This window comes from Phoenix dactylifera, chromosome 5, assembly GCF_009389715.1.
Source record: "Phoenix dactylifera cultivar Barhee BC4 chromosome 5, palm_55x_up_171113_PBpolish2nd_filt_p, whole genome shotgun sequence".
Taxonomy (NCBI): Eukaryota; Viridiplantae; Streptophyta; class Magnoliopsida; order Arecales; family Arecaceae; genus Phoenix; species Phoenix dactylifera.
Window position 1 is genome coordinate 17,350,640 of NC_052396.1, and position 14,432 is coordinate 17,365,071.

The following is a 14,432-nucleotide window of genomic DNA, read 5'->3' on the forward strand; positions in this document are numbered from 1 at the left end:
AGTATTCGACATAAGAAGCAATGTAATTTCAGAGGATTTTATGGGGAGGATCATTTTTATTGCTAGTTCAATAATCCACAAAGCTATCATATGAAAATATAATTCTTAAATTTCAACGGATGCAAATCATGCACAATATATAATGCATGAGAAATTCACATTGGCAAAGTCACCTTCATTTGTGTAATTTATGGTTATAAATAGGTCTTGAGCCAACTCTCACTACAAGAATCAGCAAAAGCTCCAAAGATGTGGGCAGCCTGATGGGCAATGCAAGGCCCGGTGTAGTTATTTTGCCAAATCAAACAACAATCGATTGTGGTGGCATTAAATTAAACTGCATTCATCCATTTTCGAATGCAGGGGGAGTCTTGTTTGAGTTTTTTTTTAAAATTTTCTAATCCTTTTGGTATGAGTTACTGCTTATTGACATTTAATATTGAGTTAACCAAAGAGAAATGTAGGACCAAAACTTTATAATGACATTACAATCAAAACTCAAGATACCGTCCTCAATTTTTATTTTTCTTCTGTATTTAACATGAATAGTACTTGTAGCAATTTACTTCATGTACCTCCCCTTTTGGAGGCATTTAAGTATATAATTTGATTTTGAAAAACAAAAACAAAAAAAAAATTAAGGAGTCAACTTCTCCACTCTACTCTTGTATGGACACTTCTCTCAGCCCATAATAACATGTCTATACAATGTCCAAAATAAGGTCCTCCAGCTAAAGGTTGGTATTAGTCAAAAAAAAAAATTACAATAACCCATACGAGCTCTTATATGACAAAAATATATTGGTTGTAATCTGCTAGTCCTATGTAACTCTTAAGGCAGATAATATGCAACATGCTAGATCATTTTAATCGCCCTAAAATTCACAAAATATGAGACAAAGTAGCTACACTCCTAGAGCATAGGCTTGACTTTTAGAAGACAATAGAAAGTTAGTTGCATCACTAAAATGCTAGCTTCATGATAAGAGAATAAGATAAATTTAGTTTTGATAATTCCAACTTAACATTACAAGAAAGAAATGTATGGTCATATTGATTCCTATAGTATGCGTGAATCCTCCTTGGATTGCCTGTTGGTCACTTTCAGATTTGTGCAGATGGATGAAAGATGGAGTTCGGATTGCTTTGTGATATGTGCAGCAGGCGATTCAATGGTCGATTCATATGAAGGAAGGTGTATCTTTCTTTCTCAAATGATTATACACTAACTTTGGATTTTAAAGAAAAGTTTTGATATTTGCACATATGGTTCAATCATGAAGGAAATCCAATTCTCGTTGCCTTAAAATATAAATAAGATGCCAAATTATCATGAAAAATAAGCGAATGATCGTACTTTGATGACACATTTTCTTCAAACACAATCACACGCTACAAATTAACAACATATATATAACTATGGTTCGTCATCTTGGTATCAGACTTATATTAATACCATCTTGATACAGTATTGGTACATCCAGTATAAAATCAGTTCAACATATTAAAGTATGGTTAGATACCTGTTCCGGCCAGTATAGTATGTATCCTACATACGAAACCAATTCTAATTATATCATCCATTTGCACCTAGCAACAAGGCCATGACCAAGCCCGAACTAAGTAGAAGCATATGGAACACAGGCAACTCCATGAGGCAGAGTGGCCTAACAAAATTAACACAGAAGGCTAGACTAGATTTGGTCAGAACTGGAACATATGGCACCAAAACATCAATCGACAACAGATAAAATTCAATTTACAAAAAAAAATGACAAAAAAAATTCTTACACAGATTGACATCTATGCCCCTGTTGTTTCTCGAGACTTCCCGATAAGCACCTGAGGATCTGGTTCGGCACGTTCTCCGAGGACACGATAACGACAGGGATCTCCTTCAGCTGGGACGATTTCTGTCAGGCAAACTTGTAATTATCGGCAATACTAAGCCCAACAGTTTATTTTTTAAAATTAATTATTGAATTATTTATTTACCTTGACTTTTTTCAGGAGCTCGCACCCTGTGATCTCCGGCATCCAGTAATCCGTGTATTATCATATTCACGTCCGGCTCCTGCGCCAAAATTTCCACCCAAAAAGCTTTTTTATTCCTAAAAAAACCCTAGTCTTATTCACGCTTACCTGACAAGAATAAAAACTTTAATCCAATTTAAATTTAATATAAATGGGCATACCAAGCCCAAGCTCTCTTCCCGCTATCCACAGTCGTCACTGCCAATTAAAAATAAATAAATAAATAAAAACCCGCTCATATTTTTCATGTTCAAAAGAAATTAAGAGGGAGAAAAGGAAGAAAAACAAAAACCTCTGTATTTAGAACTCCGGAGGACATTGGTGATGACGGCGCAATCGATGGTTCTATCATCGACGGCGAGCACGTGCTGCTCCGGCAGCCGCTGCGCTCCTTTCTTTTCTTTTTTTTCTAGCTAAGACGGGTGGATCATATCACATGAGTACGGATGCACCCAATAAAATCAAAAAACAAAATACTTTGGAGTGCCAGGAGTAACTTCACATCTCCAGCTCACAGAATACTATCCGAGTGACTGGCTATATAAGCAGCCACCCAGTTCGCGGCCCCATTAGCTTCACGGAAGACATGCTTGGCTTGAAAAACTCCTCCATCCCTCACTATTGCCCAAATATCTCGGAGCAAAGGGTGGACGCAATCGTTGCCCCTTGGACCCCCTCGAATCTAGTTAATAACCGTGGCCGAGTCCCCCTCCATGACGATGGAACTGGACCGTAAAATACTCCAGGCGTGACAAAGGCCTGCCCAAGCGGCCCTCAGCAATGCATCCGAAACCGATATGTCGAAGAATTAACTGCCCCCTGCAGCTACGACTCTGGTAGACGGTTCCCAAATAATAAAATTCGCACCGCCCCTCGTACCTCCGACTAAGATAGACCCATCGAAGTTGATCTTGAGAAAACTCGGGGGTGGGGGCTTACAAGTGAAAAACATCGTACGAGATGCTGCCGAAGCAGAATGAAAATCCCAGATATCCTGAGCTGTCAAGGGCCCTTCGACGGGTAAGATATGACTGATCTCCGCGGGTGCGCTACTTTGTCGGTGCCCTTACCCCCTCTCTTCAACGCCATTAAAACCACTTCCCCTCTTATTCTCTCATAAACACATGCACTCCTTCTCTACCCAGGAGTGGCACAATAAATTTGGAGGCCTAAGACAAACTCACTAATAATAATAATAATAAATATATTTAAAAATTATTTAGGGGCCCCCATGCATTTATAGTTAAGAGTTTTGTAAGGATCTTAATGCATTTATAGCTAAGAGTTTTTAGGCTTGGGAGCTTCAATGCATTTCTAGCTAAAATCTTTTGGAGGTCTCAATACATTTATAGCTAAGAGTATTTAGAAGGGGCCTTAGGCGGCCTCCTAAGTCGCCTAAGGGTTGAGCTGTCTCGACCACCACCGCACCAGAAGGAGGGGAGACACGGTGACGGGATCTTCGAATCCTAGCGCGTCTTCGGAAGATTTGGAGGGGGAGTGCTGACAAAATCCGGTCGTCGATTGGGATCCGGATCACGATCGGGTGCCGGTGGTGGATACGCTTCCGATATTGTTCGGGGTCGCGCCCGAATCAGTACCGCCGCCGGATTTCTCCCCACGGTTTTCCCTCCATGGATATCTCAAAAGTGCGGCGGATCTCCCGAGCCACGGGATCCGGCCGGTAACGATTAACGAATATACCCTCCTCTCCTTCCCTCTCCCTCGTTTGAAGGGAAGGAGAGAGTCGACGACGTCTACGTTGCGAGCGGACGTCCGACATTGCGTCATGTTTATATTCTTTGGGAGAATCTACGTAGCAGATAGTAGAAGGGGTTGTTTTTATTTGGTGCCCAGAAAATCGGGATCCGGATGGCGACGGAGAATATATTTGGTGCTCTTAATTTCCAACCCTCCCATGCTTTCCCCCTGTCGAAGCTACCAGATTCTTTCTCGACATGTCACCCATCCTAAATCAGGATAATAAGGTAAGTGCACCAAGAGTACACAAATCTCAGCCCTAAATAAACTTTTGGTGGAGATAGCGAAAGGACTGAAGGAGTGCAAAACTAACTACTTCCACTAAGCAAATGTTTTGTTGCATCCTATCTTAAAAGTGGAAATTGAATAGCCAAAGCAGAACGATACTCTTTCTACTACCGTCCTATGACTCAACAAAAATAAAAATAAAAAAATACATGGAGTGTTATCATTGTACTTCTCTTCTCTTTCTTGTCAAATCGTACTTCCTCTTTGCCCGTTCGTGAGCACTTCCTCCTCCTCCTCCTTAAGTCTCTTCCTCCTCTAAATTCTCATGAAATGCATGGTCATATTGGTTGCTATAGTATGTGTGAAGCCTCCTTGGATCGTCCGTTGGTCACCTTCAGATCTATGTAGATGAATGAATGATGGAGTTCGAATTTGTATGAGGGAACATGTATCTTTCTTTCTCAAACGATTATACACTAACTTTGGATTTTAAAGAAAAGTTTTGATCCATTCTATATATTTGCACACATAGTTCAATCATGAAGGAAATCCAATTCTTGTTGCTTTAAAATATAAATAAGATACCAAATTATCATAAAAAATAAGTGAATGGTCGTACTTTGATAATACATTTTCTTCAAACACAATCGCACGCCATAAATTAACAACATATATAGCTAAAGTTCGTCATTTCGGTATCAGACTCATATTAGTACCATCTTGATAAAGTATTAATACATCCAGTATAAGACCAGTTCAACATATCAAAGTACAGTTAGATACTAGTTCCGGCCAGTACAGTATGTATCCTACATACGAAACCAATTCTAATTATATCATCCATTTACACCTAGCAACAAGGCCATAACCAAGCCTGAACTAAGTAGATGCACATGGACCACCTGCAACTCCATCAGGCAGAGTGGCCTAACAAAATTAACACAGAAGGCTAGACTAGTTTTGGTCAGAGCTGGAACATATGGCACCAAAACATCAATCGACAACAGATGAAATTCAATTTACAAAAAAAAATGACAAAAAAAATTCATACACAGATTAACATCTATGCCCCTGTTATATTTCCATTTCACTGGAGCAACGTTTCATGCGACTGTATTTCTTCTACTAATTTGGGGTATCCTTACTATAATTGAGTCAATCCGGTTTAACATTTATCTTCAGCAAATAACATATAACAAAGATATAACCAGTTAAATCAAATGTCAACCAAAAAAGGTCCATCTAGGACTAGGTTAGAGGGATAATGGCTTCCTGCTGACCCTCTTCGTGTTGGCTCTTTGTGACTGAAAATTCACATGAATTTATTGGCGATACAAGCTTTCTGATAGGCAAAGTCCACGTCAAAAATTCCCTTCTCTTTTCTTTTCCTCTGATCTTCTAGTGTTCTAGAGAGAGAGTGCTTAGAGTAATCCATATGCATGAATAAAGAACTTAGGATATTATTCTGCAGTCATGCTTTGAACCGAAAGTGTTTGTCAAAGTAGGTGTTCTGACCTGAAAACTGAGCAAGTCGTCAAAAGAATCCTTCTGTTGGGCCATGTCACTCCTAACCAACCCTTTCTTTTTTACAGCAAACTGTCTTACAACTGGAGTTTGTTTCAAAAATCTAGTAAAAATCAGAATGTTTGTTTATCAGAGGAGCTTGAATTTCTTAAGCCATTACCTCAACAAGACCTGTAGCTTTTGCAAGCATAAAAATTTACTTTAATAAATAACCAAGGTGAAATCCTATAAACTCCACCATTATCACCTCCTAGGTGATGGTCTGCTTCAAACTAGGCAAATATGATTCATCTTTGCCATGATGAGTAAATTCACTAACACGATTAATTTATAATAGATAAAATGAGAGTGAATCCTCTAGTCTATTTTTCATTACAAGTGTAAAACTAATTCATTAGTACTTTCTCCTCTAAGAGTGCAGATCAATGGTGTTGAGCTTAACTCAGTTGGGCCAAGGTCTATAGTGCAGAGTCAAATAACTTTGTAAACACTGACCAAGCTCAATGTAGACAAATTATGACCAATGCCGCCTCAATGAGCGCCAAATATCCCCAGCTACTGGACATGCAACTATAAAAAATCCTGACATGGGGACACAACAAACAGAAAGAGAATGAGGACATATATAATTAACACTATGTTGTTCACACTACGCCCACATTCTCAGCATGCTTTCAGCAATTAACATGGCCATCTACAATCAAGGAAAGCAAAATTACTTAGGCGTTTGACAAACACAAAAATAATTATGAAAACTGGCACCTTATATTTGCTAAATGGCAAGAGCAAAACCCCAAATCCAGACATTTACTAAGTTGCGTTGAAGTATCCACCAGTGCATATATTTTAAATCGATACTTATAGTCAAACAGACAATAATTTTACCATGTTCACTAAATATACCTTACCTCTTCTTCTTCTCTGTCTCCTATGGTGAACTGTTTTCTACGGCGGAGCCGTACCGGTAAGTCACCGGTACAGCTCGGAACGGGCGGAGCCATCCGGTTCGGGACAATTCCGCATTCCTTGGTTTGAATAGGCTTAACATGATTAAAATCAATGACGCAAAGACTCTGGTACGGGACTGTCCTGGTTTTACCATGGAGCAGGACATGTTGTGTCCTGATACTCGTGATGGTGGATATCCCACTCCCCCTCCCTACACTCAGGATAGCGGGACGCCCCGCCATCCCACCAAGATTTACATCCTTGCTACAAGCAAGACCACTTAAATATACTAATTAAATTTATAAAGTAGATACAAATTTTATATACATAAAAGCATTATATTTAGTGCAGATTCGGTTTTGCGGATCACAAAAGGCTGTTGGCCTTGATTGATAGCAAGCCGAGAAACTTCAGCCTGGGTCCAGCCTAACACAATGGATATCCTAACCTTGTAACCTAGGAAACATATAGTGCAGATTGGGAAGGGCACTGTAGACGGACCTCAGCCTAAGCTATAATCTTAGTCCCCTGACTCCCAAATTTTGGCCCTGTTTCAATGCGAACTTATAACATATGCTGGGTATTAGATTGGGATAACAAGTTCCAAATAAAAAATTCCAATCTTAGTCACTTTTTCAAAAGCTCTCAGAAATCCTCCATTTAGAGAAAAGAAAGAATGAAAAATGAAGGCATGATATAATGCCATTCCCTAAAATAACAACCATGCCCTACAAAATGAAGCCAGAATTTTGTGGGACGCCAAATTAAAATGTTACTGTGTTATAAGAGCCATTATAACAGTTATAATGGCATGCAACTTATAACACTGATTATAGTAGCACTGTTAATATTTTCTATCTAAATATATTTCGTACATATTTATATTTATGAATATAAAAACTATATCAGAATTTTGAAACAATAGCAGCGTCAAGAAAACGATACTCATTAATGTTGCATGATGTTGTCAAGAATTTATCGCAGCTACACTTTATCTTCTATCATGCACGAGCAACAAAGTTGAGGTCCCACCAGACAGTCATACAATCCATTGCAATAAAAGCATGAATTTAGGTGGCAAGGTAAAAACTAAAACATGGGCAAATCCCATCCACCAAAATTATCTAAACTATGAAAATAAGAAAGTACATACTATAACTGCACACTTCCTCAATCTAGCTCTCCCAATCTTCAACAATACTTTACTATAAGTTTATAGTCAGCATAGCAAGACCAAAAGCCTACGAAGTTTGGTTAACAATAACAATGATGTCTATGGAGTTCTAAGTTCCATTACACATGCCCAAGGGACCTTCAACTTTTTCCTCCTGACATGGTGTACCCATGAAAACCTAAAAAGTTTGAAGAAAAATTAATTAAGAATTCCATTAACAAAACCATGCATAGCAAATATGAAGTATTTTTCTTGAAAATGCACCAGTAAAAGCTTGTCGACCTCATAGGCTTCTCACCAGAGGTGATGTTAGCCTTTAATTCATTTAGTATGCAGAAAAACTGCTTACAAGTCAATCAAATGAACTTCCATTCAATACCAAAGAAACAATAGATAATCAAAAACCTTGGCAAAGACTTGCACAAAAAAGGTTCTCATGTTAGTACAGTGCTTCATTTTCTTAAATTCACAACAAATGTATTGCTTGGAGCACCATTGGTCATTAGCATCATTAAGACTATTCATAAATGAAATACGAGTCTATGCATATGCCAGATGTTTTCATAACCCCAACAACCATATTCAGAATTTTTTCCTCTAATTCAACAGGATTCTGCAATCATCTTCTGCTGCTAATGGATGAAAAATCAAAACCCATAACAAAGTCCTTCGGGGTTCAAATTTTGTACATAAAAAAGACGAGAAATAAGAAAGGGGTATGGAATTACCATAAGAAAATATTTTTTTTGCATCCAGTACAGAGTTAGCGGTCTTCATATTATTAAGGCACATCTCCCCTCAGCCTTTAAAAAAATGGCATTTAATTGGCTTTATGACACAACCCTAACAAGCCAAAGACTTTATCAATCCAACATGATGCCTAAGACACTTTCAACATAAATATAATACAAATAGACATCCCAGTCTGAGTAACATTGACTTTTCTAATCAAGATATTCAAAGCTATCTCCTAACCAAGTAATGATTCAACCATCTAATTTAAGAAGTTTTGAACAAGCTAAGCTTGTAAATAACCTTCAAAAGTTTTCCAATATTGTCTAATATCATGCTAATGAACAAGTTTATGTCCATTGTTGAATATCCATGATCATATAGTAGAAACCGACATCAATCCCTTAGGCAGTCAAACCATTAGGTCTTGGCATCCTTTGACCATAATGATTAATGTTGACATTGGATGAAGCAACAAACAAACCTGTAAGTATCACTGGAACTGAAGTTTCTTATGAGACCTTTAACCCATCAGATTGAATTCACCAGAAGTTTCTTCTACCAGGCTAGATGATTACCTTTTTCACAGTCACAAACAACAAAATCCTCTAAACAACAAAGTCCATATCTTCTTTTATGAAGATCAAACTTGGTACCTTGTTCTTTATGCCTCTCTGCAACAATTTCAAGACGAGCCTCCATGGTGTCGATCCACTTTCTTTGATGCAATTTCAGGAGAAACAATTATAATAATTGAATCTCATGTTTATTTTCCATTTAGAGAAAGGAGTAAGCAAGGATGAGGAGAGATAGAGAGATGTGCAATCAATCATCCGAAAACTTTTGGTTCAAAATTTATCCTCAAGTCATAACATTGTGAACTTACCACAGCCCTGTACAAAAGGGGCACCTAAAAAAGCTAGCTACTAAAATCCTAACATACATTTAGTAGATAAATTTCCAATTAAACAAAATGTTGATTTTCCTAGCAAACCAAATACCTAATTCTAAAGGAAGATACTTCAAGAATCTTCATATTCCCAGCTTTAATATGAACATAAAAATACATAACAAACTAGAACATTTTATCATCACCCAAGCCTTTTCCCATCAAATATGGGCTGGCCATAAAACATGACTTACAGTTGAGAGTCTTGAGACGGCTCAGTAGAGTGAACAGATTTTAAAACTAGCGATCAACCTGTTATGATCCCTCTACAAATTGGTGCCAAAAATTTCTGGTCAAGGCAAATCTAGGCAAGAAAGGATAACCATGAGATATATATGGCCCTTGGTAGCAAAAAAGTTCTACCAATGATGACATAACCACTTCAGAAGCCTGCATCCAAATAACTTGAGCAACTGCTCCTGCTTCCAGCAACTAAGCAGTGGCCAGTTGGGGCTTGGTAGGTAGGAAGATCCACCTTATTGGTCACAATTTTAAGGAACAAATAAGCCAAAGGACCAGTCAATATCAACACTTACATGCCCTGTTTCTAGAACTCTGCATGTAGCATATGCTCTATTTACAAATGAAAGACCAATTAACTCATTGTCCCAAGCATGATTTCAACTACATTGAGAAGCCCCTAACAGAACTCGAGAGAGTAACATCAGATCAACAACCAAATCAACAAAATCAACTGCTAAGGACATTGTTATTAATGTCTTCTCTCTAGTTTACTAAAAGATATACCTATGCTTTGGGGGATAGGGATACATATGTCCTTGAGTACATCCCCCAACCATGGTTCGCCGTATCGGCCTGAACTGAGATTCGGTTAGGGTACACGGTATGGGTAGCATAAAAAAAAACTCTGTACCATACCGACATAGTATTAGTGTGGCATCAGTATAGGATCCGGTAATGAGACGGCGCAACAAAGACCCTGTGAACTCATTATAGACTGGAAAAATCTGCCCTCTTTTAGTCCATATTGATAATAATCATTTATAAACATGTATCATATTACTATTGTAATACAATCATCAAAAGGAGAGAATGCCTAAACATTAACCAAGTAAAAGCCAAAAATCAAAGTCAAGAATCTCAAGAACAAAGCCAACCAAATTCCACAATCCTAAACCTATCAATATCCAAGGAATAAAAGTGTCCCGCAAATCACAATCACAACGAATTAAACACTAAGCTCCATGTCATACGCATTAAGAATGCAACATTTCAAGTCAAACCTCAAAGAGGAGAGCCACTTGACATCACATAAGTTAACACAAACCACGAGACTATGCAAATTTATGTATCATATATATAAGCACCCCCGTCACTATTCATGGAAACCCTAATCTTAATTTCCCTCATACCCTTCTTTAGCCGGGGCCTGCTCGGTGGCAGGGATCTTGACATACCCGCCCTTCTTGGGGCCCTCATCGACCTCGTCCTCCTCCTCGGAGTACACATCGGCGCCGCAGATCTCGTAGCGGTTGGTGACGAGGGACCAGATGAGGTACATGGTGGCAGCGGTGAGGGCGCCGCAACCGACCCCGAAGAGGAGGCCGACGACGACCACAAGGATGTCCTTGGCGCGCTCCTGGAGAGAGCTGAAACCGAAGGCGGTGGCGACGGGCTCCGCGGGGACGACGGCGGCCCGGCGGGGGAGCCCGGGGCGGCGGATCTGGGCAGGGCGGATGTAGAGATCGCCGAAGGAGGAGGTGGTGTGGAGGGGACGGAAGGGGGTGATGATGCGGTAGACGGCGAAGAAGCCGGTGGGGTGGGTCTTGGCGGGATCGCCGACGAGGGAGTCGCCGGAGGAGGACGCAGAGGACGAGGAAAAGGAGTAAGAGATAAGGAGGGTGTTGCAGGGGTGGAAGTGGACGCCGGGCCTCGCAGTGGCGGCGGCGGAGAGGAGGGAGAGGACGGCGAGGAGGAGGGCAGCAGCGGAGGCGGCCATGGCTAGACGGGGGAGCGCTGGAAGGGAAGGGATGATGATATCTAAGGTAAATGGAGACCACCGGTGGTGACGGTGTTTAAATAGCGGGGACGAGTTTGTCTCGCGTTTTCCACGATTAGTCCAGCGTTCCGCTCGACGTGTTTTATCGGGCTGGGCGTGCGAAAGTGGGATTCACCTTCCGACGGAGTTCGGATCGCTTTGAGAGCCGTGCGGTGGGTAATCGAACGTGGATTAGCGTAGGACTCGATCCTTGTTTCTACGCGTACTTTTCTAATTTAGGCCGGCAAATTGGTCCGTCAATCCGTGGATTAACCCGGTCTTGACCAAATTTAACTCGGATCCTCTCAAGTTTTTAGACGCATGCGAATCTAGGCCTGAAATATTATCTGTTTGAAAACATGGGTTTGACATCTCAGTTTTCAGTGCTGAGTTGCGAGCTGCTTGAGCTGGTCTTGGTTATACATGACGAGAGTTACGGACTAGCTCGATTATATTGGAAGATAACTCGGCCACAGTGATTCGTTGGATCCAAGGAGGTCCCAGCGGTGGTGGAGCGGTCACCCCCTGCCTCGAGACATCTGGGCGATGGTAAGGGATGGAATGGCTTCTAAGGCCAAACATGTATTCAAAAAGACCAACGGGCCGCGGACTGGGCAGCTACTTATGTGGCTAGTCACTCTAATGGCACCCTATGGACTGTGGAGGGAGAGTTGCTTTGGGCCCTCCGTGATATGTTATTTTCTGATTTTGTTGGGTGTATCCGTACTCGTATTGTATGACATACCCGCTTTAGCAAAAAAAAAAAAAAAAAAAAGCACATGGGTTGGGCCTAGATGATAATTTTTCCCTCAGCCAATGTAGCCTTATCTGGCTCCAAAATGGGTCAAACATTGGATAACAACTCGGTAAAAAACCCATAGCTTTGAAATCTCTAATCCCTCTTTTAGTCCATCACCTCCATTAGTATCATAAGTTGGATATCAAAGTTTTTTGTTATTTTATTTTTATAGGTTGAAGCTCAAGTATGGTTGAAGCACATATGTTGTGACAATACAAGTGGTACATTCCATGTTGGGACTCTTTTTAGGGTTGGGATGCATGTTAACATTAGTTTCCCTTGGAGGTCACTAAAAGTTGAATACTAGTGGCTTGGTCCCAGCTGGGCCTTTATTCTAATAAAAGTAGGAAGAAAGAAAGAAAGGTTTTCTTCAAGAGATAGAATAGTGTACTTTTGTTTTTGAACTACACTTAAACCTAGATCCCTGAGCAGACTTGAATACCATAGGGTTGGATATTGGGTCTTGTTTGATATAGCCTGGCTCAAATGATTCAATAGCTATATTTTTTTTCCCTCCATGGATCCAAGTTTAAATTGTCCGTTGAAAGCAAATGCTTGACGTGGTCTAAATTTTTTTCATTGCTCGGCGTTTCCAAAAATTCATCTGGACGATTGTAGCCTTGTACTCTTTACTTTCTTTTGATTTGGCAGGTTGTACTCACGTTAGAGCTACATAAATAAATAAATAAATATGTACGCAACCACGTGGCAGTGCTGGAATAAAGTATGAATAAAATAGGTCCTCTTGCTAAATAGGGGTCATGAACCAAGTATGTGAACAGGGTACTCACAGGAGCCTTGACACCCTCTTGATTTTTTTTGGGAAAACAGTCCAAGCAGCCAAGGATCTGCTGTTTACACCATATCTCGATCATGCACCATGTAGCGCACAAAGAACCGTTGGTGGATAGTGGTAGCGAAAACTAGCTGATGAATAATATTTGTAAGGGAGGACGGTAAGTTCTGGATGCCAAAAGAAACTAAGGAAAGAATAACACCAAAGTCGAAAGGGATTCAGAAAAGGTATCAGTCGAAAAAAAAGTTTTTCTAGAAAGTGAACTGAACATGGTTATTGCTAGTAAAGCTAAAGTTCCATGAAATTAATTAGATGCTTGAGCTTCAGGATCGGTTGCACTTCATTGGGTCATGAGCGGATGCGGATAGGTAATGAAGAATTGAAGGGACATTTTCAAATTTAAACTTAAAATTGGTATATGCCATGATGAGTGGAATAGAGACCATAAGCGATCAGGGCGTGCACCGGATAGGATTTTAGGCACTTCCATGCAGTTATTGCTAAAAGGAATGAAGAGTATAAAGAGAGAAATTTTAAAGAAAGAACTAACTTTTTGGCTGGACATGAATATGGATGAATCTTTTTTTAGTACTCTCTTCTTCATTATTTTTTATATTATTAGTAGTTTATCAATACTTTAGGTAGCATTCTAGTAATTAAAAGTCTTTGAAGGTTCAAGATATTTGAGCCTAGCACCTTCTCTCAATTTTGGCGATAAAGCTAGTGGCATACCCGTGCAACTACCAAACCCTGTCGTAGGCTTGTTATCCTCTTTCCATCCTGTCTCAGCAAAAAAGAACGAAACAACAGCCCAACGTGAACACGACGCCTCATAAGCCAATTGAGGAGGGCATTGGCTGGGATAGGCTGAAAAGCCATCTAAGGTAAATCGACCATTTCAAGTTTGGGATTGATCATATGACTTATGGAATTTCTTTATCGACCTAGCAAAAAAATCATGATATGGGATGAGACTTAACATTTATCAAAATGCACATAGTGGAGGACAATTAGCACTAGTTACTGGAGCTGTTTGTTTGGGATGTTAGTTTGTCAACCTTCTCAGTTAGATTTGCTAACGAGCAGTGAATGGGCGAGAGGTCAGTTAGCCTTACTTGAAGATCAGAGACCTAGTTTATCTAAAGGTAGGCTGAGTGTTGTAAGTCGCAATTGTATTCGATTTTCTGGGCATCTTTCTAGAAGAGATGAGTTTGTCCACTAGGATCTCGACAATACTTTATACTACTCTATTGGCCTTGTGCATCTTGGCCGAAACTTGGAGAGAAGATATGGAGCCAAGAGAAGTAATTTTGGCCAAGCAAGCTCATAATATGGCCTTGCTATTGGCCAAATATTGAAAGATTGAATGACCATCGATACTCTATAGAAAGAGATCAAGTCGAAATGATAAGACCAGGTACAGGAAAAAATAATAATTAATACCTCATTACTGGCAGCCAAGGAGTTGGAGGGTGATGCTTTAGAAGATAA

General features: G+C 39.9%; 1 protein-coding gene and 1 pseudogene across 1 annotated transcript; both read right to left on the minus strand.

Moving 5' to 3' along the window:
* Positions 1–1,787: 1,787 nt before the first annotated feature.
* LOC120110770 lies at positions 1,788–9,100 on the minus strand (annotated as a pseudogene).
* A 1,369-nt stretch (positions 9,101–10,469) lies between these two features.
* On the minus strand, positions 10,470–11,416 carry LOC103712981. The gene has a single exon (XM_008799706.4). It carries the CDS (start codon positions 11,305–11,307, stop codon positions 10,705–10,707), a length of 603 nt encoding a protein of 200 aa, XP_008797928.2. The 5' UTR covers positions 11,308–11,416; the 3' UTR covers positions 10,470–10,704.
* Between the last annotated feature and the right edge of the window lie 3,016 nt (positions 11,417–14,432).

What these genes read in the sequence shown, in the direction of transcription:
- LOC103712981 (XM_008799706.4), bottom strand. Translation starts at nt 11,307, where the DNA reads ATGGCCGCCTCCGCTGCTGCCCTCCTCCTCGCCGTCCTCTCCCTCCTC.